We start from the raw sequence: 26,907 nt of genomic DNA on the forward strand, positions 1-26,907 counted from the left end.
AGCAGGTTTTTAGGTTAAATGAGTCGCTAGTGGATGGGAAGCCCAGGAGCTGGAGGGAGCTTGAGTAGGGGTGGCAGTGAGCAGGACTAGGATGCTAGCATGCACTTTGAAATGTGCAACAGGCACTTGTGGTCCAAGTATGTGCTTTGATGTGCTGGTTAATAGGCACTACAGGTAGTCTCCTATGTCCCATCTGCCAGAGGTAAGGGAAATGACTTTCCAATGGATCAGAGGAGGCACATTTAGTCAAATCCTTAATACAAGCAAACCAGATAATCTGACAACATGGTGCAGAGACTGTTTGCTTGGCAGGGCATGTACAAACATGTCATCTTGAAGGGTTTTTTTTTCCTAGCGATTCTTTTCCACAACCTGATTTACTGACCTCCATCCCTACCCTAGATCCATATTGTTCTTCCCCTAGAAGGGACAGCCTGCAGGTGAGGAATATTCTGAATGGGAAGAGCCCATGGTTAGAGATAGGAGCAAGCTCTAAGAGCAAACTGAGAGAGAGAGAGAGAGAGAGAGAGAGAGAGAGAGAGAGAGAGAGAGCAGGCAGGGAGACATCCTTTAGAAGCACAGTCATGGGGAGTGGAAGAGGCTTAGGGAAACACCATCAGAGAGAGGAATCTAATCTCTTAGAGGCCCAGGGGTGCATACAGAAATGCCTGATGTACCTGCAGGTCTCAAAGAGCAGGTTCCAGTGAGACACCAAGAGGGATAGATACAAGCAAGCATCTCCTAGGGGAAGGAGAAGAGAGACAAGCAGTTAGACAGCCTTAGAGACACAGTAAGCTTCAGGAGGGAGCTACCTGAGAGACAGACCTAAGGAGGCAGCTGGAAGCAGAGAGAGGAAATGGACAAGCGAGACAGAGCAAGCTCCAGGGTGGAGCTCAGAACATGGGAGGGAGAACAGGGTGAGAGAGGAAATCAGCAAGTCTCTTGGTGACAAGAATTTCAATTCTGGACATCCGCAAGTGGTCAGGGTGTCCCCAAGTGGGCCAAGACACTTGTCAGAGAGAAATGTCCAAAATCACAAAGGATAGGCATCTCTTTCATGTAATGGGGTCCCAGTAGGGAGAGAGAAGCTGTCTGATAAACCAGCATGACTTCTGTAGCAACAGACAGAGAAGGAGGCTTCAAGGAGGAAATAGGTAGAAGTAAAAAGCCGCTGAAGAAGCGGGGCTCTAAAATTTGGAGTTGGACCTGGTAAGTGTCAGAAACCAGAAGAAACAAGTATTCTATACCTTAGAAGAGTCAAGTCAGAAGCTTGGTTTGCTTAGGAGAAGCTGAGCCCCTTGTTGGGCACCAGCTATATAAACTGTGACATGACTTAACCACTCTACGTGTGGTGAAGGGGGAGGTCTTTATTGTGGATATGAGAGAAAGAAGAGCCAGAGGCATCCGAAAGAGTGAAAACCAGAGAGAAAGAAATAGACTTAACATGGCCAGGAGTCTGGGCCTGGTCATAAATATTTGCTAAAAAGGACAATAGTGGGGGATGGGGACAGAGAAATCAGTGAGAGAAGCAGGGGTGGGGTGGGGCTCAGTGAGAAGAGCTGGGTTAGGAGCCCTATGAGTGACTGATGGGGAGGGAAGCCCATGAGCTGAGGGCAGTTTAGGAGAGGGGAGGTGGTGAGAAGGGCTAGGATGCTGGCTAGCATGAACTTTGAAATGTGTAACAAGTACTTGTGATACCAGCATACACTTTGACATACTGACCCTTCTGCCAGAGATAAGGGCAATGGACTCCTTTGGCTGGCTTTTATCTAATTTCCAGAAATCCTATAGGCCAGGTAGAGCTCATTTCTAGACAGTTGGACAGCTGAACGGTCTTTTGGAGTTTGGGGGGGAATTGGAGTTTCTTTTGGGCACAGCAGTTTGCTGATTTGCATCTGATATCTAGAATATACCAAGAGTTTGGAATGGTAAAGGCTCTTATACTTGGTACCTTATGAAGGGGTGGAAAAAAATTCCTTTTGGTTCTTTAAGAAGCGATTCATAATATTTGTCCTTCAGAAATGTCTTTAGGAAATTTTGAGACTCTCCTCAGTGCAAAGTTCCTAGTCCCCACTCCTTCACTGTAGTATGGGTGGCCTGGAAAAGCTCTCAGCTCTTAGAGTAACATTAATGAAGTAACAGGAGGCAAAAGGCCTGGAGCTATGCTCAGCTTAGGGGTAGCTGTGTCTTTACCACAGGATGTGTGCCTCAAGCACCCAGGAAACAGCCTTTCTAAAAGAAGACACACTCATACATGCATGCACATGTAAAGTTTACACACATACTAGTACATAAATGTTAAAATTAAGTATAATTTGTTATATTTATGATTTATGGCCTAGGAAATTAAAGTTTACTAGACAGTATTATAAAGTCAGACAAGTAAAATTGTAATAATGATCCTGTCACCTCCATAATCCTTGCGGCATGCTATAGTACCTTGCATCCCTCCCATGAGACGCAGACGTGTTCTTACTCAGAACGTGGACTTGCCCAACACCATGCCTCCATTTTTCTAGCATTGTGTTACCTCGAGTCTCTCCTAAAATATGACTCCACATGTAGTATGGCTTCCTCAGTTGTAGCATGTGTGTGTGTGTAGTGTGTCTCTGTGTGTATGTGTGTAGTGTGTGTGTGTGGGTATCTGAGTGTGCAGTGTATGTGTATATGTTTCTGTGTGTGTATGCCTCTGTGTGTGTATTACCAAGTGGTCACTAGAAGGTTTACCCTGCAGTTTTTAGGGATGGCACCCGATCACACACTAGACAGCTGCTTTCCTCATATTTCTTAGAGCAGATGTTAAAAATGGCTGAAGAAGATGAGAGGTGATTTAGAAAGCAAGGAGTAACCCTACAGAAGCATCTCACAACTGTGGGTATTTTGGTTCATTTTGAAAGGTGGGCAAAGACAGCTGTTGATTTTACACTTCAATCATTTTCTTTAAAACAACTCTGGAAACATGAAATGTTTTTTTGATTTTTGAAAGGGCTTTATTTATCCCAGAAGGGACATGAAAGTTTTATGAATACAATAAGGAGATTAAATATAAATTAAAGCACTAACAAGTGTGGAAAATCCAAGTTTTGTGGGTTCTGACGCATTGGATTTGTTTTCTAACTAAGCCATCTTCTCAGCCCAAAACCCAAGTTTTAAAATCATAGCAAGACTGAGAAGCAAGAAATAAGTTGATGTCTGGAGGCCGTCAGCATCCCTCTCCAAATACTACTGCTGTTTACAATAGACAGAATTATTGCCTTTAGAGCCAATGGAGACTTTAATGTACGATTTTTCTTTTTATTCTGACACTGAGATTACAGGAAGGTCAAAGGTGATAAAGAACTGACAACCAGAGCCTGATACTACTTCTTAGTAAGCTCTTGGAGAGCAAATAGTCTCGGGGTGAGAGCTGCCAGTGTATCAGAGGCCGGGGGCTCCAGGATGCTCAATGGAGAAGCCAATCGCCACAATCCGGTTGCTGGCTGGAAAGAATCACTGTTTTTCAGAGATAATTAGAAACTTGAAGAAGGAAATCCCCCTGCAAAAGCCCCTTCTAACTTATGTGCTGTGGGTGAATTCTCTTGGTTCCAAAAGTCCCGTACTAAGCACATGTTTTATACGAGGTGCCAGAGACCACTTACTAAAGAGAAACAAACAGCATGGGATTTAAAGATGCAATGAAATAATGCAATAAAAATTATCTTGGAGCCAGGTTTAAGATAGTGAATCCATCTCTTCTTCTTTTTGAGTAAGTAAATATTTAAAAATTGCCCAAACAGTGTGAAATTAAACATAAATTCTGGAAAATAAAGTCATTTTTTAAAAAATCAGCCTTATGGGAACATCTAAAAATTTTACTTACAGCTTCTGAGCCTTATCCACACAGGTACATAATTGTATGTTTAATCAGTGTGATGTATGCTCTGTTCTCTGACACTCAATATATATGGTAACCGGCTTATGTTTCTTAAGGTAATGATCACCTCATGACATTTTACTTGATATTTTATAGAGAAGGTATTTATTAAATGACCTTGAATTAGCATAATTTCATTTATTAATTTTATATTTTATAAGGAAATGTTTTGGGTGTAAGAAGTACTTTGATGATAGTGTTTACCTAGCATGTACCAGGCCTGAATTTGATCCCAGCACAAACAAGCAAATAAACAAATCAGTCAATTCCACAAAGAAGAAAGCAGTGAATAGAAGTGCTTGCTGGCAAGTCTTCCAACCAGAGCTAGGTCCCTGGGCCCCACATGGTGTAAAAGAGAGCTGTCTTGCAGCTTGGACCTCCACTAATGCAGATACACTCACAGACACACATGCATGCATGCATGCATACAGGCACACATGCACATTCATGTAAGTACCACTGCCTGTAGTCTTGTTTTATTTTTGCTGTGGGAGCACATAAGTGTGTTTGTATAACTCATAAAAGCAGAAAGAAAACCCACTTAGTTACCTACCAGTACCCCACTCCCCAAAATCCTTGCTGTCAAATAGGAGAGGGGGCTTGGGAGCTGGCTCCATCTCAAAAACTGCCGCTATGCAAGTACGGAGTTGATAGTTGTAATAGCAAGCAATCTTTCCTTTTTAGGAAGGAAATGACTGGCCATCTTCTCTAACCACTGCTCCTCCATGTACACAGCTCCATCACCCCACAGTCATGAGAATTTAGAAGCAGCAGCCACAATTTGTTCAAGCAATTGTCCAAGCCCCACTCAGTGCAGATGCTTGGAAGGGGCAGTCTCTGTGACCATCAGGGCTACCAGAGTATGGTCACCAGGAGGTAAGAAGGCAATTCAGTTCAACACAGCTAAGTAGCCAGTGTCGATTCCTACTTTGGGAGTCTGACCCTGAGACGTTTATTTTAGGCACATGGCAAAATTGGGTGAAAACTTTCCTGGTGGTAATTTACTCAGGACTGTGTACACAACAAAGCTTAAGACATGACTACACAGAAAGTTCCTTATACAAAATATGTGACATCTTCCATAACGATGGGTTCTATACTACATGTGACACCTTTCATAAAGATTGGGTTTATAGATTGATTAGCTTACCATAAGGGTCTGGGGGAGAATCCACTGTGGTTCCAGCCATGAGGCATAAAGTACATAAGGCAATGCAGATGTGTGTGTGTGTGTCTGTGTGCAAAATTTTTGTCAAAGAAATAGGCTATACATTGTTTGAAACTATTTTAACACACGTAGTATGCTATGTAAAATACATAGATACGAATTTATTTATACACTGATCTTTATTGTTAGTTGGAACCATTTAAATGGTAGATGTTTTTTTATCTATGTTGGAAAACAGAATAGGGCTAGTGTAGCACACAGGGCTGTTCCCCTATGGCTTAGTCCGATCTGGCCCCTGGTTCCAGGTGTGGCAGCCCAGCTCAACAAAGTCCACTCCCACTTAGCTATCCTGACTCTCTGGATCACTGCTAGAGCTCAAGCATTTTTACCAAACTGTACCATGTATGATTCTGGTATTTGTTAGAGCTTTTGTGTATTACCCAATAATTCTGACATCTATCGGGGTTTCTGAGAGCAGTTTTAGGAAGTTTGCTTTTAAAGTGTCCATAATGCTGTTTTCCATTTGCAGCATACTTTGAAAAGTTCACCTTATTATGTAAGTGTTCTTGCAGCCATAATTTGCGAGTGTAGTAAGATAAAAAAGAATGCTTCTAGCTTATTTAAAATGCATGCTGATGGCATGATCTGGAAGACAGACAACCCAATTTGAAAGGGACACAATTTACCCTAGAACCTATGTTTTCACCCCTCTATTTGAACTTTTGGAGTTAAAAATGTTTACTTTCAAGTTGTAGATTTGAAAGCAAACTTTCTAAAGTGTGAGTGGGGGCAAAAAAAGAATCTTCTCCAATACTTTCCCAGGAGGTAACTAAGAACATTGCATCATTAGATTTGTCTTTTTCCTCCTATTTATTAAAACACACACACACACACTCAAACAAAACAAAGAAACAAACAAAAACCTGATTCACAGAAGACAGTCAATCCACACTTCTCTCCAGGTGTAAAAGCAAACATATTTCTTTATTCCCAGTTCTAGAGAAGTACTGAGTGTCAACTAAGTCACTTTATTTTGCTGTCTCATTGATAACCGGAAGGACTTGTCAGGACATGGGTAAGAAGGCACAGCATATTTTTATAGCAAGTATTGTGTAGAAATGATGTCCAGAGACACATCAGAAAGACCGCTCACCATGAACTGCAGTCGCAAGTTTGTAAAGTTTGTAGTGAATAATGTGACAGAGCTTTCTATTCAGTCAACAGTTCTTTCCCGTATAACTTTAAACGGACCCTGTACTTTTTGTCCAGTTTGCTTAAAGAAGACAGACTTTCCATCACGATGAAGCAAATCTGGTAGGTCCAGAGATGGTAGAGCTGGACTCAGAGCACCAGGGGAAATAGATAGCTCTGACCACACAAAGTCAAGCAGAGAAGAACAACTAAAAAGGGGTTGTATTTATGATCCTTAATTCAGCAAGCTGATAGGACTGCCATCAAAACCAAATGACAAAACAAAACAAAACAAAACAAAACAACAAAACAAAAACAAAAAACCCAAAAATGTTCATGAAAGACCAAGTGGTACTTACTCAAACACAAACTCTTTTCATCTCTGAGACATTAGGTGGTTCCTGTTTCAGATTTACTACTGTTATCTCAAAGCTCCTAATCTTATCCCTGAACACAAACCAGAAACCTTTGCAGAACTTCAGACTTCATACAGTCTTGCAGCCCCCGAAGTTGCCTCTTTTCATTTGTTGTACAGTGAATTCATACTCTGAGCAACCAGCATCATTCACATTTTGATGAATTTTTTTAAAAAGAATTTCTTGTCTTTATTTTGTTTTGTCTTTGTTTTGTTTTCTGTTGTTTCTCCCTCTCCTCTCTTGAGACAGTATCTCTGCATGTAGGAACCAGTCTAGCATCAAACTGGCAATCCTCCTGCTTCAAACTCCCCAGGATCTGAGATCATAAACGTACACTGCTATGGCTGGGTCAGACATATTCTCCTCTCCTCCTCCTCCTCCTCCTCCTCCTCCTCTTCTTCCTCCTCTTTTTCTCCTCCTCCTACTCTTCCTCCTCCTCCTCCTCCTCTTCTTCCTCCTCTTTTTCTCCTCCTCATACTCTTCCTCCTCCTCCTCCCCTTCCTTCTCCTCCTTCTTTCCAAATTCCTCGACTTCTAGACCAATAGCATAGCCGTGTTCTTCTGTAGTAACTGTGCACTATCGTCTTACTGAAGAAGATGCCCTTGTGGCTTTGACTAGGAGTAAGATTTTACTGATTACAATGGAGACAAGGCTTCACTGTGTCACTACAGAGACACTGTGTCACCGCAGTCTGCCTTCAGTCTATGCTGGTGTCAGAACAGTGTGGAAGAGTGTGGCTGAGCCAGGCATCTAGCAACTCATTCTTGCCATTTACAGGGCTGACATTTTCACTACCCAAAACCTTTTTTCCCTTTCCACTTAAAAAAATAAAGTCTTATCTTGTTTGTTTTGAACCTGAAGGGGGGGGAGTAGGTTCTCTCTCTCTCTCTCTCTCTCTCTCTCTCTCTCTCTCTCTCTCTCTCTCTCTCTCTCTCTCTCAAATCTAGTTCAGCCCTTAAGATCCTTTGCCCTACTTAGCCCCAGGCACCAGCCATATTTACAGGAGGTTCAGGTCTTCAAGTAGGTAGCTTATTTCAGTCACCTGTGTGTCACTGGGCTCGTCACTGGCTTCTTACTTCTTGAGTGCTGACATGTCCTGGGAAGATGTGGTGAGCTTGTCCTAGAGGGTGCCATGGCACAGGGGCCAGTCCTCCTGGGTGTGCTCATTCCTCTACCATGTCTTCTGTTTGATAACTTGAGTGGCTCTGAAAAGCACTTCTCCACTAGGCTTCAGGCCAAGAAAATGCCCACTGGTATCTGTTTCTCATAATCTGTTAACAGGTACCCACGATTGTGGGATTCCTTGTGAGAATTCCAGGGGAGAAAATGTGAAGACTCAGGCATCTATGTTCCAGATCCACAACTCTACCAGACACACTGCAATGTAGCCATGGCTGTTCATAAAATGCTGCTCCACCTGGAGAGAGGATCCTCAAACTGAGGTTGGCAGGCAAGCCTCCTATCCCTCCACATCCCAGTCACATCTCTGACTTTCGTGGCTCTCCTACATTTTTCCACCCTAGACTAGGTTCTTGAGCCCAACTTCTGGACCTGAGAGAAATCTTCTCAAAAATCTCCCCTTCCGCCAAGCATGTTTTTGTTTTGAAGGTTCCTCATAAAACTAACATGCTGACATTTGTCCAGAATTGTGGAAAAACAGTTACTAGTGTGCCTAAATGAAGCAAAAGCAATGAAGGAAATCCTTACAAGCATGCATCAGAGCCTAGTGCAGGCTTGGAACAGAAGTGCTGAACTAGAGTCCTTTGTGAAGCACTCTCAAATCTGGGCTTTTGGGAAAGTCATTTCTCAAATGTTGTGTTCACTTTCAACTATAGCTAAGTCAGCAATGATTCCTCGTGAGTACTTTGCTGTAACTGAAGAGGTGGTGCATGTGAATGAACTGAAAGGGCCAGGCAAGTGTCACAGGCAAGATGCAAATAAGGATGGATACTCTCACATCACATGGGCGCAAGAGATTCAGAAAAGGAGAGAGAAAAAACAAATCTTCTGATTTGCAGGAGTGAAGATTAGACTACAGATTAAAATCTGTAGGTAATGAAAGATTCAAAGAGATACTCTTTATAATGATTTATTTATAGTTGTGTGTATGTGTGTGTACATGTATTTGTGAGTGTGGGTGTCCATGGAGGCCAGAGAGGGTTACAGATCTCCTGGTACTGAAGTTACAAGGGGTTGTGAGCTGCCTGGCTTAGCTCCTAGAAACCACACTCTGGTCCTCTGTGAAAATGGTGCATGTACTTTAAATGTGGACCCCTCTCCAGCCTGAAGGAGACCCATTTTTAAAATCTGGCTTGAAGCTGAGCAGATGTCACGATTCCTTTCTAACCCTGATGTTCCAAGGCTATTGTGAGTGCAGCACAGGAGATATAGACGTCCTCTGTGACTGTGAGGGCCAAAGCGCTCATTCCCTTTGTGGGTTGGGAGCCCTAGAAAGCTAGTCCCCAGCATGACTCTCATGCTTCTCCCTTATATAGCATAGGCTCTGTAACTTTTTTTTATGCTTTGAAGTTGTTTTGTTATTTGTCTTATTTTATTAGGTATTTATTTCATTTACATTTCCAATGTTATCCCAAAAGTCCCCCACATGCTCCCCCCACCCACTCCCCCACCCACCCACTCCCACTTCTTGGCCCTGGCGTTCCCCTGTACTGAGGCATATAAAGTTTGCAAGTCCAATGGGCCTCTCTTTCCTAGTAGGCCATCTTCTGCTACATATGCAGCTAGAGACACGAGCTCTGGGGTGGGTACTGGGTAGTTCATATTGTTGTTCCACCTATAGGGTTGCAGATCCCCCCAGCTCCTTGGGCACTTTCTCTAGCTCCTCCATTTGGGGCCCTGTGATCCATCCAATAGCTGACTATGAGCATCCACTTCTGTGTTTGCTAGGCCCCGGCATAGCCTAGCACATAGGATGTGATGAAGACATCCCACTAAGAGTCGAGTGCTCCAAAGTCTCTCACTTCAGACACTGTCCAGTTATGGGACTCTGGGTTACTGTACATCTACTGTAAGATGGGGCTTCTAGGGTGAGGTTGAGAGATACTCCAAGCCATGGGTATAGCAACATGTCATTGGGTCATTTGATTGCTATTTTTCTATAGCACAATATTAATAGGTTTTCCCCTAGCTGAGACCACTTTTTCTTAGTGAAAAACCCCTCACTCAAATTCCCTATGCATCCTAGCTTCCTTTACTTATTTGTAAAGTATGATTTCACCCTGACAAACCCATTACCTTTCTTCTTTTATTTTTATTTAATTAATTTATTTATTTATATTTCTAGAGACAGGCTTCCTTTGTGTAGCTCAGCTGTCCTGGAACTAGCTCTATAGACCAGGTTGGCCTCCAACTCAGAGATCCGTCTGCCTCTGCCTCCCCAGTGCTGGGATTAAAGGCCTATGCCACCATTGCTTGGCTACATTTCTTTCTTTATTAAGCATTTCCTCCCTAGAGAGGGTTCATATTTTATGTCACCCTGCACACAGAGTTTTGGTCAGACACTCTGCAAGTATCCTGAGATGAACAATTAAATTGATATGCTGTGAGTAAAAATGATAATCCTCTATATTATGTATAGATGCACCCCATTCAGTCTGCTGAATGTGTTAATAAACAAACACTAGCCTGCTCATTTCTTCAGTAAGAAAGATTTCCATCCTCAGACTGTCATAGGACTTGAGATTTTGATGCAGATTTTCTGGTTGATGGTCCATACCATCTGATCTGAGGGCTGACACAGCTAATTCTTAAAACACCCTCCACACACAAACACCCGTCTGCATGCCATGCGTGAATGTGTTAACACACACACACACACACACACACACACACACACACACACACACACCTGTGATAAATTTCCATTTCCCTGGTGACAAATACACTCACTTATATATAGACAATGCTACAAGAGAAAATGTATCTTTCCACTGTTTTTCCGAGGCACTTACCAGACCACACCTGACACACAGTAGGTACTCAACAGTACATTTGCTTGTTTGATACTTCGTTTAGTAGACTGTGCACTCAAGACTTTAAAATGGTTTACTTGTCAGACATTTAACTAACTCTTGTATTCCCCTCTTTTCCCTCCTATCCTTGGTCATAGTTTATCTACTTTCTTGCTATGAATTCATTTTCTGCTTATTCTGCTTCTCAAACAAAACAAATCAACAACCACCCACTCAGAACATTTAGCTTTGTGTGGGTTTCCTGCCCTATCATAGTTGAAATGCTCCTGTTTCTGCCTGAATGGTTTCAGGGAAATCACTAAATTCTGCAAAGATGACTGAATGCAAAAAAAAATGTAGTGAAATAATAATAAAAATTCTTTAAATACAAACTGTGTGGAGCATGGCTTACTTTGCCTCTCTTTTTGGCACCTGACACAATTCATTGATGTCGTGTTAAGTAAGGAACATTTTCAGAAGGACTCTGAAGTGTGTGTGAGACCACATCTGAAAGGCAGTTGCTGCTGGATAAAGCCAGCTGGCTGTGTCTCTTCACTCCTCTTGACCTCAGAATTCATATTTCTCGACTCTGGATGCATTTTAGACAATGTTTCCCTGTCCTCAGTGCTGGGGAACTAGGACCCCATGCACTTTTGGCAGTATGACACCCTTGAGCTCCTTTATAAACAACAACAAAAGCAATATTTTTATTTTGAGATGTCCCCCCTATGTCACTAGGCTGGCATGGAACTTGCGTAGAAGACCAGCAGACTTGAACTTGTGGCCTCAGCCTGAGTAACTAGGGCTGTAACACTGCACAACCAGGCTTCCATGGGTGAGGTTTGACTTCCAGTTCAGGACTTTAAAATTAAAGCAGAATGAAGTTGAGGAGAGAGGTATATTTCTTTTAGAAAGCTTCAAAAGATAGAATGTGTGCATACTTTTCTTTTTTTTTCATTTTTATTAGATATTTTCTTTATTTACATTTCAAATTTTATCCTCTTTCCTCATTTCCTCTCCAACCCCCTCCATCCTACCGCCCCACCCCCTGCCCCACCTCCATTCACTAACCTACCCACTCCAGCTTCCTTGTCCTGGCATTCCCCTACACTGGGGCATCGAGCCTTCACAAGGCCAAGGGCCTCTTCTCTCATGTTCCACAAGGCCATCCTCTGCTACATATGCGGCTGAAAAGCTTGAATTCCTCCTGTGTACTCTTTGCTTGGTGGCTTAGTCCCTGGGGATACTGGTTGGTTCATATTATTGTTCCTCCTATGGGGCTGCAAACCCCTTCAGCTCCTTGGGTCATTTCTCTACCTCCTTCATTGGGGACCCTGTGCTCAGTCCAATGGATGGCTGTGAGCCTCCACTTCTGTATTTGTCAGGCACTGGCAGAGCCTCTCAGGAGACAGCTACATTAGGCTCCTGTAAGAAAGCACTTGTTGGCATCCACAATAATGTCTGGGTTTGGGAACTGCTTATGGGATAGATCCCCAGGTGGGACAGTCACTGGATGGCCGTTCCTTCAGTTTCTACTCCAAACTTTGTCTCTTTATGTCCTCCCATAGTTATATAGATCCCTCTTCTAAGAAGGACCGGAAGTATCCATACTGAGAAAGCTACTAGTAGCAACAACCCATAGATGTAAGGTGTCTTTCTGCTCTGTTAACTTGAATATTTATGCACTTGTGAATCCCTCAGCTGTTGCTTAAGATTTTCATACCAAAGACAGGCTACAAATCCACAGGGCACATACAATTGGGCAAAAGCTTCTTAGCTTTGTCATTTTTTGCCCTAGCCTCAACCCTATAAATGCCCTCTCTTTGAATTTCAATGTGTCATTTTCTTGTTTCTATGGAAAACCAGAATTGACAGGAAAGAGAAGCAATTTTTGCTGACACCAGCCTTACTCCTTACCTCAACCAACGTGGCTGTTGCTAGGAATCGTTACTCCTCCTCCACTCAATGGGTTAGACTCAGTTTTGATCATTGTCACCAAAGAATATTGATCGAATGCTCCTAGCCTTTGAGGTATTTCTCTGACTTGAGATTTCTTTTTCTCTCTTACTCAAGTCTCCCTAACCTGCCCACGTGTGTATTTGTGTGTGCATGCCTGTGTGTGTATATGTATAAGTGTGTGTGTGTGTGTGTGTGTGTGTGTGTGTGTGTGTGTGTGTGTGTGTATGTGTGGTGTGAGTGTGTATCTGTCTGTCTGTCTGTGTATGGAGTTTGGAGGTCAACATTAGGCATTTACCTCAATCATTCTTCACCTTATTTTCTTGAAAGAAGTTTTTCACTGTGTCTGGAGCTTGCTGAGTCACTAGGTTGGCCTGACTGCACTCCCAGGAATTTCCCTGTCTCCCTCTTTTTCCCCAGTGCTGGCACATGGCTTCTTATGAGGGTTCTGGAGGATCCAACTCAGGTCTTAATGCTTGCCTCCCAAACACTTCACCAACTGGGCCACCTCCCAGATCTAGTTTATTTCCATGTGTTGCCAATTTCTGGAATGTCAAATGGCTTAGTTCATCTCTCATTGGCCAGCAGGACTTTGACACAGCCATAGAGTACAGAGCCATAAGAATTTAAATAGCTTTTGTGCAAAACCTCTCTTATTTGAACAATTCATGTTGGGCATATTTCCCAATAAATTACTATTCCCTAGTGCCCCCCAGTTCTGTCACCATAGCTGATGGCTATCCAATCTGAAAGAAGACCCAACATCCACTGGACCAGTACCCTATCTATTGCTGCTGAGAAAGCAAGAGACAGAAACTGCCATTCTGAAAAGAGAAGTTGATGATAATAAATATAGTTTATTTAAGCTGCCCTGTTAGAGATGTCTTAAAGGAAGGAGTACAGATTTGAGTGTGTTTTAAAAGCAATAGGTTGTGGGTGTAGCGTGGTGGCTGATAACTTGCTAGATTCCATGAGGTCCTGAGTTCAATTCCCAGCACCACAAAAGGAAAACTAAAAGGACATGCAAATATAAAGTGTGAAACATCCCTGCACATTATCTTGTTATAAAGCACACATTTATGTGCAAGTCTGCCTTTGGGAACTTACCTTTTTCCCATCAGTAATTGATTATATTTATAGTTACCAGAACGTGGCTTAACAAATGTCTATTGGGTTGAGCTGACAATACTTTAGGCACGGTGCTGGCATTCTTAGGCTCAGTTCTTCTCATCTTTGTAGCACTTCTTCTTGTCATTTACACATAATTGCTCAAGTGCAGAAAGTCAGTCTTATTTTACATTATGCTCATTCATCTCTGAGTACAGGGAAAAAACACTATACTGAGAGCTGGAAAACTTTAGAGACATTCTAGCTGTCCCTTTTTCTAGTGAGAAAGTCCAGACAAGTCCAATGTTTCCTGAAATTTTAGTCTCACTTTTCCCTATTTGAAACCTGGATGTCAGAGATGCATCCTAAAATACATCTATCTCAGAAGAAAATGTGGCTACCACAGAGGATCTAAAATGTACTTAGAGAAATCCTAACAAAGGGACCATGCAGCTGTTACCTCTACATGCTTTAGTATTTTTTATTTTTTTTGCTTATTTTCCTAAGCAAAGATAAATTGGAAATAATTTTGTTTGGGATTATGGGTTTATGTCTTCAGGAGAAAAGAATTAGACATAGATTTAAAGATTTGTTCTCCATAAAGAAAAGAAATATTACACACACACAAGGGTAAAGAGATTTCTAAGGATTTAGTGGGAAGTTTATTGTATCTTTGAAACAGTGAGACATTGATTCTGTGACTGGGTAGCAAGAAGGAAGCACAGACATACTCTGCCTAAGAATCAAGTCTGATCTGAGTGACTCCTTATAGCTTCATGATTAACCTGTAAAGACAGAAAATACTCATCTCATTAACAAGTGAAGAAATCAAGGCACAGAAAAGTCAGTCACTCTTGGTAGAAACAAGGTTTCAAACTCTGTTTACTTTGATTTGTTTTCCCCTCTCTTTTGTTGTGGGGACTTAATGTCAGTAGTAACAGTAGAAATACCACTGCTCACAGGAAACATCCTTACTAATTACCATGCATTGTGCTCAGAGCTTTGAATGCATGGTTCTATTTAATTATCACTACAGACCTGTGAGACAGTGGGTATTTCTACTGTTCAGATGATGAGTCGGAGCCTGGGAGGCAGTATGGATTCTCAGACCTCCCCTCCACCACCCATGTATGGAACAATTATGTAGAGTCAACGCTGTGTTTCTAGTGTGGGCTAGAAAAACCTGCGGTTGAACCTGCCAAGCCACAGGGTACTCATCTCCTGGCAACCACCAACATGCCTTGGTTTAGCCTGTACACAGATCTAGTCACTTCCAGGTGTGTGACACGTATTTCCCACGTTGCTTGGTTCAGAAATCACTAACATCCTTATTCTGCTTCTCCTTTACAGGTGCTTGCTGGCTCACAGTTAAGAGTTCATACTCAAGGTACTAATAGCATCTCCGAGAGTTTAAAGCTGAGGAGGCGGGTTCGTGAAACTGATAAAAACTGCTCAGAAGGATTATATCAAGGAGGCCCATTTTGCTGTCAACCATGCCAACCTGGTAGGTCACATGAAGCATTCAGAGATGAGCGTGAGAAGCAGGGTGAGAGATTGAGGTGCCCGATATGGAAGAATGTGTTGGACCATTATGCAGCTATTGGCTGTGCTATAGGGTAGAGCATTACAAAGAAGGGGGAGCAGGACTATAAAATTGTTTTCCAAGCACAATTCTTTCATCTTTATCATATTTGTCTGGGCTGCTTCTAAAAGAACATCATTTACAGATGATGTGCATAGCTGAAGTGAGAAGACGCATTTTTAGTTCTATTTCTCACAACCTAAGGAAAATTCATTTGTGAGGATTAAAAAGCCTAAGGCATCTCAAAGCTCACCATGCTGTGCCTGACTAATTTGGGGGCTCCCTTAACAAGAGATTTGTAACCTCAGGGGTATGTGTTAGAGCTCCTCTCTTCAGTCTGACTCTAACGTTCTCTGGCCTGGCACTGAAGCCTGCAAAAACTACATTTCCATTTTTTCAGCTGAATAACCAGACGAACCAGAAGAGCAGTGAACAGCAGCCAACAGTTTCTCAAACATCAGTGTTTTGAAATGCAAATCAATTTCAGTTTGGAACTCTCTCAAGCATCAGAAAATGAGAGGCTAAGGGGAGCATAATTCTGTAAACTTAGTTTCCACCTTTTGGGTTGACCACAGTCATATAGAATTATCTATCTTGGATGCACTAGGCGGATAAGAAGTTGGCTCAGTGGCATATAGGTTTGTTTGATAGGTCTCAGGCAATAGACTTTCAAAAAGCTTCCGTAAGTTTTATCGTTAGCATCTCAGGCCTGTGGTACTCAAAGTGCAAAGCAGGTTAAGGTCACGCCTATACAAAGACAATTTTACTAAGCCTAGCAGGAAAGTTTTTCTTATAATACAACCCACGTATACCTAAGCTCCTAAACACTTACTCTTTTCCAAACAGGAATTGGAAATCATCAACTGGCTTTTTTTTTTCTTTTAAGTTGTCATAGACAAGCAATTTATGAGTTAAAATCTGTGTTTATACTTTGAAAGTTTGATACAAACTATACTTTACATGCTTAAAATTTAAAAGAACAAACTAAAACAAAGGCAATGCGTTTTGCATATTAAGGTTTCTAAAACTTTTGTCTGTGTGCTTTGTTTTACTCTAATTTTGTCTTGTTTGCATTTAAAAGGGGAATCTTATGCCTGGTGTTTGGATCTGAGGATGCTCTCGTTCCACTGTGGGGTGTAAATGGTGCAAACATTTAAGAAGGAAAAGGGAACATGGGTGGAGAACCCAGCAATGTTTTTTTTGCTAATACAGTAATGGATTAATTGATCTGGAAATGCCTTAAAGATTACAAGTATTGTGTATATGGCATTTCAGTTTGATACCCAACAGTGTAGGGTTTGGCTTGTAAATTCTGGAGTAATAGAAGCCTGGGATAGTTTGTATTAAGCAGATTCTAAGTGCCTCAGCCTTTGTTTTATTTTTCTAACTTAGTCCTTAGTTGTACGATTTCTTTTAGCAATTGCAACCTGGCATTCTGGCTGTGTTAACAGCTTTTCTCTGTCTCTTCACTAATACATCCCAACTGCCATTCCACACGCACTCACAGCTCTCTCCACCTGCCTTCTCCCTGGTTGAATTTCACATTTACCAAGAGTTAAGTTAGTTTCAAGTCTGTTTACAGCATTGATGATAGTAACATAGAATACTTATTACTGATGATAAAAACCCAGTGAATATCAAATATTGGGAAATGACAAGTTTTATTTTTTTTTTTAAAGAAAACTAGGCTGAGCATTTTGGAGACCATCAGAAATTCAGCCCGTTGGAGTGATTCAACTTTCTTTTCATCAAAAAGAAGAGAATTGGGAGAAGGGGGTGGGGTGGGTAAAGAAGCCAAACGGAAATTGCAGGGGGTGATTTGGGTGGATGCAACTTTAATGAAGAGACTATAACTCATCTCTATGTCAAACGATTGACATACTTATGGAGAGACTCTTTAAAATGAAAACACAATATAGACTTTTCCAGTGATTCCATCTGTGAACTGGTGCTTTTGATTGATTAAAATACACTGTATGCTTACAGCAATTTTTAAAATTGGAAATCGATTCTTCTTCTTTACAATCATCCCGACCACAGTGTCCTCTCCTTCCATGCTTCCTGTCTTCCCTCCCCACCACCAGCTGCACCTATACCCTTCAGAAAAGAGCAGGCCTCCAAGAGACAACAACCTAATATGACAACCCAGCAGGAGGAAAGCAGAGTAGGCAAGAAAGTCAGAGATACAACCGCTCCCACTGTTAGGAATCCCATAAAAAGTCCAAGATGACAGCCATTACATATATGCAGACCTGGGGCAGACCCAGGAGGGCTCTGTGCTTGCTTCCTCTGTCTCTGTGAGCTCATATGATCCCTGCTTAGTTGACTCAGTAGGCCATGTTCCCCTGGTATCCTACTCTGCCTCTGCCTCCTACAGTCTTCCTCCCTTCCCCCTTCCATGAGGTTCCCGGAGCTCTGAGGGGAGCAACACAATGGAGACCTCCAATTCAGACTCTTTCTCTGCATAGTATATGGCTGTGAGTCTCCATACCCACTCCCATCTGCAGCTGGGGAGAAGCCTCTCTGATGACAACTGGACAAAGGACCCATCTATGAGTATAGTAGAATATCGTTGGGAATCATTTTATTGATTTTTTTTATTTCTTTTTCTTTTCTTTTTTTTTCTTTTGCCTGTTCTGTTTGGTTCTACCTTAGGTCTCTCAGCTATCCAGTCTGATTCCTGGCCACGTAGGCAGTGTAAAGCATGGGCTCCCTCTCATGGAGTGAGCTTCAAGTTAAACAAGACATTGGCTGGCCACTCCCACAAGTTCTGTGCCACCATTGCCCCAGCACATCTTGCAGGCAGGATACAAGTAAGTTGAGAGCTTTGTAGTGTTGGTGTCCAGTTTCCCTTTCAGTAGTTTGCAGAGTACTTTCCTGCACCACAGAGACTAGCCTGTAAGGATGTAGGGATGAAGGCCCCATGCAGGTACCAGCTTGACGTCTCTATGTTCAAAGAGCTGGGTGGATGTTGTCCTCAGCAATGGTGGCCTCCCCACCACCACCACCCCACACACACACCCGTCAGCTTTTGGAGAGCAACCCTCTGTTCTAGCATCAGTCTGGGTTGTTTAGGAATTCGCACAGGACCCCCTCAGGCAACAATTCAACCAGATGCAACCCAGTTCCACCACTGGAAGCCTTGCCTGGCTAGAAAAGATGGCCAGTTCTGACTCTGTATCCTCCATTACTTGGAGTCCTCACTAAAATCACCCTCATAGATTCCAGGAAGAGTCCATCACACTAGGTTTCCACATCGCCCCAAAATGTCCACCAATTCCAGCTCTCTCTCCCCAAACTCTCTCCCTCCATCCCTCCCCATCTCCAACCTGATACCTCGCACTCCCATCCCCACCCATCCCAGTCCACCTGCAAAATATATTTTGTTTCCCCTTTGCAGAGAGATCCATGAATCTCCCCCAAGAGTCCTCCTCTTTAACTAATTTCTCTGGGTCTGTGAATTGTAGCTTGACTATCATTTAATTAATAGCTAATATTCAATTATAAGTGAATACATAATTGTGTTCGCACAAATACCATATTTGTCTTTCTGGGTCAGGGCTACCTCACTCAGGATGATGTTTTTCTAGTTCCATCCATTTGCTCACAAATTTCAAGCCAGAAATTTTTAACATCTGAGTACTACTCCATTGTGTGCACTACCACATCTTTCTTTTTTCATTTCTCTATTGATAGACATCTAGGTTGTTTACTGGTTATTACAAATAAAGCTGCAGTGAACATAGTGGAGCAAGTGTCCTTGTGATAGCATGGAGCTTTGTTGGGGTAGAGCAAGAGTGGTATAACTGGACCTTGAGGTAGATTGATTTCCTATTTTCTGAAGACCTGCCATATTGATTTCTGTATGGCTGTACAAGTTTGCACTCCGCCAGCAATGGAAAAGTGTTCTTGCTCCTCATCTCACCAGCATGAGCTCTCACTTGTGTTGTTGATCTTAGCCATTCTGACGGATGTAAGATGGAATCGCAAAGTAGTTTTAATTTGTATTCCCCTGATGGCTAAGAATGGTAAACATTTACTTAAGTGTTTCTCAACCATTTGAGATTCCTGTGTTGATAATTCTCTGTTTAGATCTGTGTCCCATTTGAAATTGGATTACTTGGAGATATATATATATATATGGTTTCTTAACTTCTTTATATGTTTTGGATATTAGACTTCTATCTGATGTGGAGTTGGTAAAAATATTTTCCTATTCTGTAAGTTGCTGCTTTGTCTAATTGACAGTGTCCTTTGCCTTACAGAAACTTTTCAGTTTCATGAGGTCCCATTTATGATGTTTCTGATTAAGATGCACTGTATACAAATACAAAACTTTAAAAAATAAATAAAAATTTAATACTTGAAAAGCCTTTATCACATCTTGATATCCAGTAGGATGAATCCAACAGTGCATTTTTTATATTATATACACACATATATACATACTTATTTGTTGCTTCTATATGTGTATGTATTGTGTATGTAAGACATACACACTTATCTGTTGCTTCTATACATGTATGTATATATACACACTTATCTGTTACTTCTATATATGTATGTATGTATATACACACACACTTATCTGGTGCTTCTAAACATGTATTATGCATGTATATGTGTGTGTGTGTATATATATATATATATATATATATATATGATATATTTTGGTTTATTTGTATACATAGAAATGCAACAAAATTAGACCATAAATATATCAAGGCAGTTGCTATGTAGGAGCTTTTAACATTTTCCTAGCTTTTCCAAATTTTCTGCAATAAATATGTGTGTGTTACTATCAGAAAATGATACATTTAGAAACCTTATGTTCAAGGAAATAACCATTTATTTTTTTGTATTTTTGTAAATTTAGATTGTGCACTTTAGAGGAAAGAATCTGAGGCTAATTGTATCCATATAAAGCTAAGCATGCTCTACTACCTAGCTCATGAGATATTTCAGTTCCCTTAAACAGCAGTGCTGTGCCACCTGCAGGAAGCGCAGTGCCTCCTCTGTTCTGCTCCCCCTGCAAAGCACTACTGTGGGGCTGTCTGGCTCTGAGGCGCTATTTTAATTTGCTCCAGACTCTCTTGCTTTACTTTTTAAAAGCAGACTTGCTTCTGTTTACTAAAAGGTTACAAAAGGTCACCCATATTTTCACTTTACTCATTGACTTATCAAGTAAATAATTGTGCTTCGTCAGCAGGAATCCTATGAGGTAATTCACCAAGCCGTGCCCTAGGAAACACAGCATAGATTCCATTTGCTGCTGTGTCCATGTGGAGCAGATTTGACTGCGTTTGTCATTTGTATTCCTGGCTAGAGTTAATTGTTAGTTACACTGTTAATGCCTAGATTTGCTAGTTACTGCATCTTGCTACATTTCCCTGTACATTTGCTGCACTGAGCCCATTACTCACTGACCCTAGCTTCTGGCTGCACCGGCTGATGCTTAGCATCTCTGCCTGAGAAGGTGAAGGCCCTGGAGGCTAATCTCTTGTCTTACTTCTAGTGGGATTTCCTTCAGTTCCTAGAACATCCTTAGCACGAAACAGGCATTTAGTAAACGCTTGTGAAATATGTGACCTTTCCAGGAGGCATTGCTCTATAATGCTTAATCATAGAAAAAGAATGACTTACTTTAATAAATCAAAGCAAAAGATGAATGTGTATTTCAAATTGTTCGTGATAATAACAAACAAATAGTAAACAAAATTTATTAGAGGTTTGTTTTTGTCTACAAAAGAAGTCCTGTGTTCCTGGAAAAGAAACTGAAAGGGGAGAGAAGAAAAACTGTGAATATTTATTCTGTGGCCTGGGCATGGCTCTGACCATAAAGACAGAGAAGTCCTCATTATTTGTGTGACAAAAACTTGGGCTTACAGACATGAAGTGCTCTATCAAAGATTTCACAACTACTTCAATTTTGATCAATATTTCTAGAAACTTCCAGTGCTCTTTTTCTTAAACTGCATTGTCTATGAGCAGGTTTTGTGGACTTTGAAAGACAAAATGAGAATCAGAACACAGTGAGTTTATTCAGTAATCTCAGTGGCCAAGGACAGCCACCTCCATGATCTGGCCTCTCCTTCCTTTCACAGAAGTGCATCTGGTCACTTGAATTGACCCTTTACTCATATGTTCCTGTGGCTAACTATCCTACTATTTTTTTTCTTTTGAGACAGGGTTTATTTGGGTAGCACTGGCTGTCCTGGAACTGGATCTGTAGACCAGGCTGACTTGATTAAAGGCATGAGCCACCACCACCCAGCTTAACTATCTTATTTTTATAAGAATATTGTTTGGCTTTTTATTGAAGACTTCCTGGCTTTTTTTTTTTTCTTTTAACTTTCTATTGGTTCTTTGTGAATTTCCTATCATGCATCCCACTCCCCTCCCCCTTCCTTCATATCTACCCTCCATCCTTCCCTCTCCCTTCCCCCTTCCTTCATATCTACCCTCCACCCTTGTAACCTCCAGGGCCTGAGAGGTAATCTTCTTGTGGAAGCTGTAGTGTCAATGTATCCCACAGTATTCCCTCTTGTCCACATTTCTTTCTTTGCAAAAGTTCGTTCCAATGACATATTGGTGTGGCACGAGGCCTTTGGCTTCTCTTACTCTGTCAGTACTGAAATCTCACTGTGACTCCTCAGATATCCTGTTGTTGCCCTGTATCATGGAGATACTGTAGTTTGGAGTCTGTAAGATTAGCCCCTTCATGTATTCTAACAGTTCATCCGTGGGATGGATGTGGAGGTGGGCCAATGCAAAGGCCCTGATCTGGGTCCGAGAGGTATCTGAGCTGGTCAGCCTGACAGCTCCCATGTTCTCACACCCTCAGGCCTGGCTCAGCTATACTCTGCTAGCCAGGTGAGGTGCGTGGCCTGCTCTCCCAAGAGTTGCTGTTAGTGAGGGATATGGCCAGTTCTGCTCTCACAATCCTGGGCGAGGTCTCATGTCTGCCTTAGATGGTGATGGACAAGGGAAGGGAAGAGGGTGTCTTTCCCTCATCCGTGCCACCACTCAGCAGACAGGAGGTAGAACTGGCTCTCCTCCACTCATGCCCTCAGGGCCAGGAGGCTCACCTGCATCTTCCACACCCAGGGCCAGCTCTCTTGTGTTGCCCAGGCAAGGTGCAGGGCTGGCTCTCCCAAGGGCGGCAGCAGATAAAGGGCAGGGACAGATCTTCTCTTGTGATCCTGTTGGGGTCCAGCTCTTCAGCCTGCCACCAGAGGCCGGGCAAAAGGGAGGTGAGGGGATCTCTCCTTTGTTGAAGCCACCACACAGCAGACAAGAGACAGAACTGGGTCTCCCACATGCACACTCTCCCTCACCCGTAACCCCAACATGGTGGGTCAGCTCTACTGTGCTGCCCAGGAGAGATGCAGTGAGTGCACTGCTGAGTGCCACAGGTGGTGAGGGGCAAGTGAGTATCTCTTCCTGCTGGCTCTGGATGTGATTCTTTCCCCAAATAGCTGTCTGTCTTTTACATTGCATTTGCATATAATCAGCCTAACACAGCATCTCCTGATGTTAAGATTCTTTATTATCATCCTTACATACTTTGCCTAATGTTAACTTGGAGACTGCCCTGACTCCAGAAATTCAATTTATTCCTTCCTTCCTTCTTCCCTTCCTTCCTTCCTTCTTCCCTTCCTTCCTTCCTTCCTTCCTTCCTTCCTTCCTTCCTTCCTTCCTTCCTTCCTTCCTTCCTTCTTCCCTCCATCTCTCCTTCCTCTCTTTCTTCCTAATTTCCTCTCTTTCTTTCTTTCTTTCTTTCTTTCTCTCTTTCTTTACTTCTTTATTTTTTTCATGACAGGTAAAAAAAAAGTTGAGGACTGCAAAATGAATGGGGGTACACCAACCTGCGCCCCATGCACAGAAGGGAAGGAGTACATGGACAAGAACCATTATGCTGATAAATGCAGAAGATGCACACTCTGCGATGAAGAGCATGGTATGTATCTACAATGCAATTTAGAGAGGCCAATCCTGAGCCTCCATATAGAACCATGCAGTTTGAGATTGGCACTTACCCTGGTCCATGCCAGCATACAGGAAGGAGCGGAATGAGGCTAGCTGGGTAATGTGGAGCTATCTTGTAAGGTGGTAATAGATTCTAAAGGCCTTCACAGTGATTCTTCCAAATGGAAGCAAAGGACTAAATAACTCGATGAAAACAGATACTCCAGCCACAATCCAAGCCACCCATAGAAATCTTTCCCCTCTATTTCTATTAAAACTTGTCTGTAGTTCTTGTTCATGGCCTAACAAAGAAACCCAAGGTGTGGGAATGATGTCCCTTCATCTTTGGGGATCCCATCTATCATCATTCTATTTGGGGACCTGACTTTTTGTAGCTATTTCAATCTCTTCTCAAGGCCAGGATGGATTTTAAGAAATGACAGAAGCAGTTGTACTTAGGTTTGACATCAAGAAAACTCTGGGTATCAAATTTTAAAGCTCTTTTTCTCTCTTCTCTCTCTTTTTTTTTAAAGGCATAGGGCTTTTACATTAGTCTATAAAGAAGCGATGCAGAACCCTGGCTATACATTAAACCTGCATCAGGAGCTGTTGAAATACTAATGCTTAGGTCTCAGCTCACAATTAAGTCAGAATCTCCAAGTGTGGCTTGGACATTTGTCTGATAAAGCCTAGTTTAGGCTTATCATGAAGCAGCATGATGGTGATAATGATGATGATGATGGCGGCAATGGTTTCCAGGCCATGTATTTAAGTTGCAAGGCTTTCTATTAAAGGCATGGCGTTGCCATCTAAGCAATGGTAGGTAGTATCTGGCCTTCTGGATTATCTACTCACCAAAGGCTCTTTTTCATGTTGGTATTTCCTTTTGGTTAGTAAACATTGTTACTAAAGGTGTGATAGTGTAATAGCTATATCTAAACAAAAACCAAAAAACTATGCCATCCCTGGCCATTTTTCATCACTTATTGTTTTTATTATTATTATTATTTTTAGATTTATTTACTATTATACATAAGTACACTGCAGCTGTCTTCAGATGTGCCAGAAGAGGGCATCAGATCTCATTATGGGCGGTTGTGAGCCACCATGTGGTTGCTGGGATTTGAAATCAGGACCTTCGGAAGAGCAGTCAAGTGCTTCTATCCGCTGAGCCATCTCACCAGCCCTCATCACTTATTGTTAACTAGCTACTACAATTAAAACTTTTTAAACTGGCTTTCCAGGTTTAGAGGTGGAAACAAACTGCACCCTGACCCAGAATACCAAGTGCAAGTGCAAACCAGACTTCTACTGCGATTCTCCTGGCTGTGAACACTGTGTTCGCTGCGCCTCGTAAGTTTTAGCATTCAGTGCTTAAGACACTAGCTATGAGATGGAACATCCTGCCTTCTGAGAGTAGAACCACACTGAATGAGAGTTCGGGGCTGAGTTCTGTTCTTGTCTGTCCTCCTTTTGCTCAGTTGGCACCAAACGCCACTGAGCTCTTTTACCAAAGCCATCCGGTTCAAGGGATGTTGCTAGCCACTTACGGTTGTGATGGGAGACACGTGACTGTCATCAAGGTTTTGGTTCTAGGGCAAAGACATCCAAGTTGGGGGGGTGTGGGTGGGTGAAGTAATCAATGCTTATTGCATGTCAGCTCCTTATGGTGTCTGGCACACATAAGACATTTTTGCTCGGATTGGTGCAAGTTATGCAGGAAGTCCTTTTGACTGTCTGAAAGGTGAGAGTATGGAAGAGGCAGGAAAATGCACCAGCAGCTACAAGTGGGTAGGAAGTGTGTTCAGGCAGAGAACCGCAGCTTTAAAAAGGCATAAGAAACTCCCATATCTGCTGGAGGGTAGAAAAGCCTTGGAGGGAGCTGGATAAGGACTTTGCCTTGATGCACAGGGGTTCGCTTTTGACTCCAATCTGGAAAGTCTGGATGTCCAGCCCACTTGCTGATTAATTGAGCTAGTTTGAGCAGATCACTTACTCTGTCTGGACTTCAGTTTTCTCACTCACGAAATGCAAAGAATCTTTAATGAACTCCGCGCACCTGCCACATTTCTCTGGAGACCCACACTAGGTAATATATTTTGCAAACACAGCTTTTGCTAACGGGTAGGTACATGGTAATGGTAGATCACTTGTCCGGCATGCTCCAGGAGTCTCGGGTTCGATTCCCAGCACTGGAAGAAAAGTAGCTTTTGTTTTGTAAGAGGCTGACATTGTACAAAATGTTTATAACGGCTATTTCCTTGGCATTCCTTAAACCTGTAACTCACCTTCAGAGCCTTCTGGCTGTTCATCTAATACTAAATCTATTAATGCTAGCTGTATTAGAGACATGCTGCTTTATATTTTACTATTAGGAAAAGCATTTGTGTTGCCTCCCTCTCCCGCCCCAAGTGTCTGAGAGTGATGAGAGGCAAGGTATACATTGTGGGGAAGTAGCTAACTGCGTTCAGCAATAACACAATATTAGCTCCATATACTTTATAATCACGATTTAATTTTCTTCTCACTGGCACTCTTTGGGGTAGATAGCATAATTATCTCTGTGCTGTTGGTGAGATTTCAGATTCAGGCTCCTGCAGGTCAACTGCTTTCCCACCCTTGCCTGTTTAGGTTTCAGGAAAAGGTAGGCTGTGAACCTGCAGAGGTTAGCTAGCTGAAGAAAGTCCCCCAAGTGCCTCTTCACTGTCCTGAGCACTGCCTGCTGGGGCCCTGGGCAGCATCTTAGGTGGTGGCTACCAGCAGGCAGTTTTAAGGGTTTTTTAAACATTTTTTTGGAAATTGTTCTTGATAAGTTATTTTTTTAAAATAGCTTATTTTTAGCTCTTATATCTTAAGAACTCAATGTGTCACCAATTTAGTTTTTAAATATGGGGCCCAGCGATATGCATGTGACTGTGGTGCTGAGGAGGGCCAGAAGATGCTGCTGGATGGGACTTACAGAAGGCTGTGGGCTGTTAGGTGTGGGTTCTGGGAGCTACACCTTCTTCTTCATGGGCAGCCAACGCCCTAACCATTGAGCCAGTTCTCTAGCCCCTATGTCTTAAACTAGATTTAAGATTTTCAACCACTCAGTCGCACTCCTTAGTTTGTGTGAATTTTAGATGGCGATCTAGAAATATCTGAAAAGACACAAATGGCGGGAATGAGAGGACAGATAAAAGTATCCCTAATCTGTAATGTACATTGGAAAAATGGAGAAGGAATCTACGCAGGCCTTCTGAGTTCTTCTGCCTTCTCCCCCTAGGTGTGAACATGGAACCCTTGAGCCGTGCACAGCAACCAGCAATACAAACTGCAGGAAACAAAGTAATCCTTTCCCACTTCCTTCCTCACATGTCAGAATAAAAAGATCATTGGCTTATTATTGATTGAGAGAACAGAGATCTGCCTTGTCTAAAAAATTACTCAATTTCATACAAAATATCCAATATTCGCAGGTCCCAGAAATCGCCTATGGTTGTTGACCATCCTTGTTTTGTTAATTCCACTTGGTAAGTCCTAAGTTTGTTCAAAATGTAGATTAAAGTGACCTGAGAAGTAGCCACTGTGCCCATTGAGAAATCCCAGAAAGCCAGGCTGCGTGTTATAATGACACCCAGTAAACCTGGCCTTCT

The 26,907-nt window shown here is 42.2% G+C and overlaps 1 protein-coding gene across 8 annotated transcripts in view; it reads left to right on the forward strand.

Moving 5' to 3' along the window:
- Positions 1–26,907, forward strand: part of Fas (Fas (TNF receptor superfamily member 6)) — a 37,129-nt gene that overhangs the window by 1,406 nt on the left and 8,816 nt on the right. Inside the window, exons 2-9 of one of the 8 annotated variants that reach the window (XM_030250746.1) lie at positions 4,598–4,789; positions 7,970–8,130; positions 15,073–15,226; positions 17,960–18,117; positions 23,127–23,264; positions 24,517–24,625; positions 26,538–26,599; positions 26,731–26,784. In XM_030250746.1, coding sequence (XP_030106606.1) covers positions 18,009–18,117; positions 23,127–23,264; positions 24,517–24,625; positions 26,538–26,599; positions 26,731–26,784 — 472 coding nt within the window. In that variant the 5' untranslated portion in view covers positions 4,598–4,789; positions 7,970–8,130; positions 15,073–15,226; positions 17,960–18,008. Of the gene's footprint in view, positions 1–4,597; positions 4,790–7,969; positions 8,131–15,072; positions 15,227–16,983; positions 17,299–17,959; positions 18,118–23,126; positions 23,265–24,516; positions 24,626–26,537; positions 26,600–26,730; positions 26,785–26,907 lie in introns of those variants that run through there. The other 7 variants (XM_030250749.1, XM_030250748.1, XM_030250747.1 and 4 more) reach the window with 7 other exon arrangements.

This window comes from Mus musculus, chromosome 19 (genome assembly GCF_000001635.26).
Source record: "Mus musculus strain C57BL/6J chromosome 19, GRCm38.p6 C57BL/6J".
Classification (NCBI taxonomy): Eukaryota; Metazoa; Chordata; class Mammalia; order Rodentia; family Muridae; genus Mus; species Mus musculus.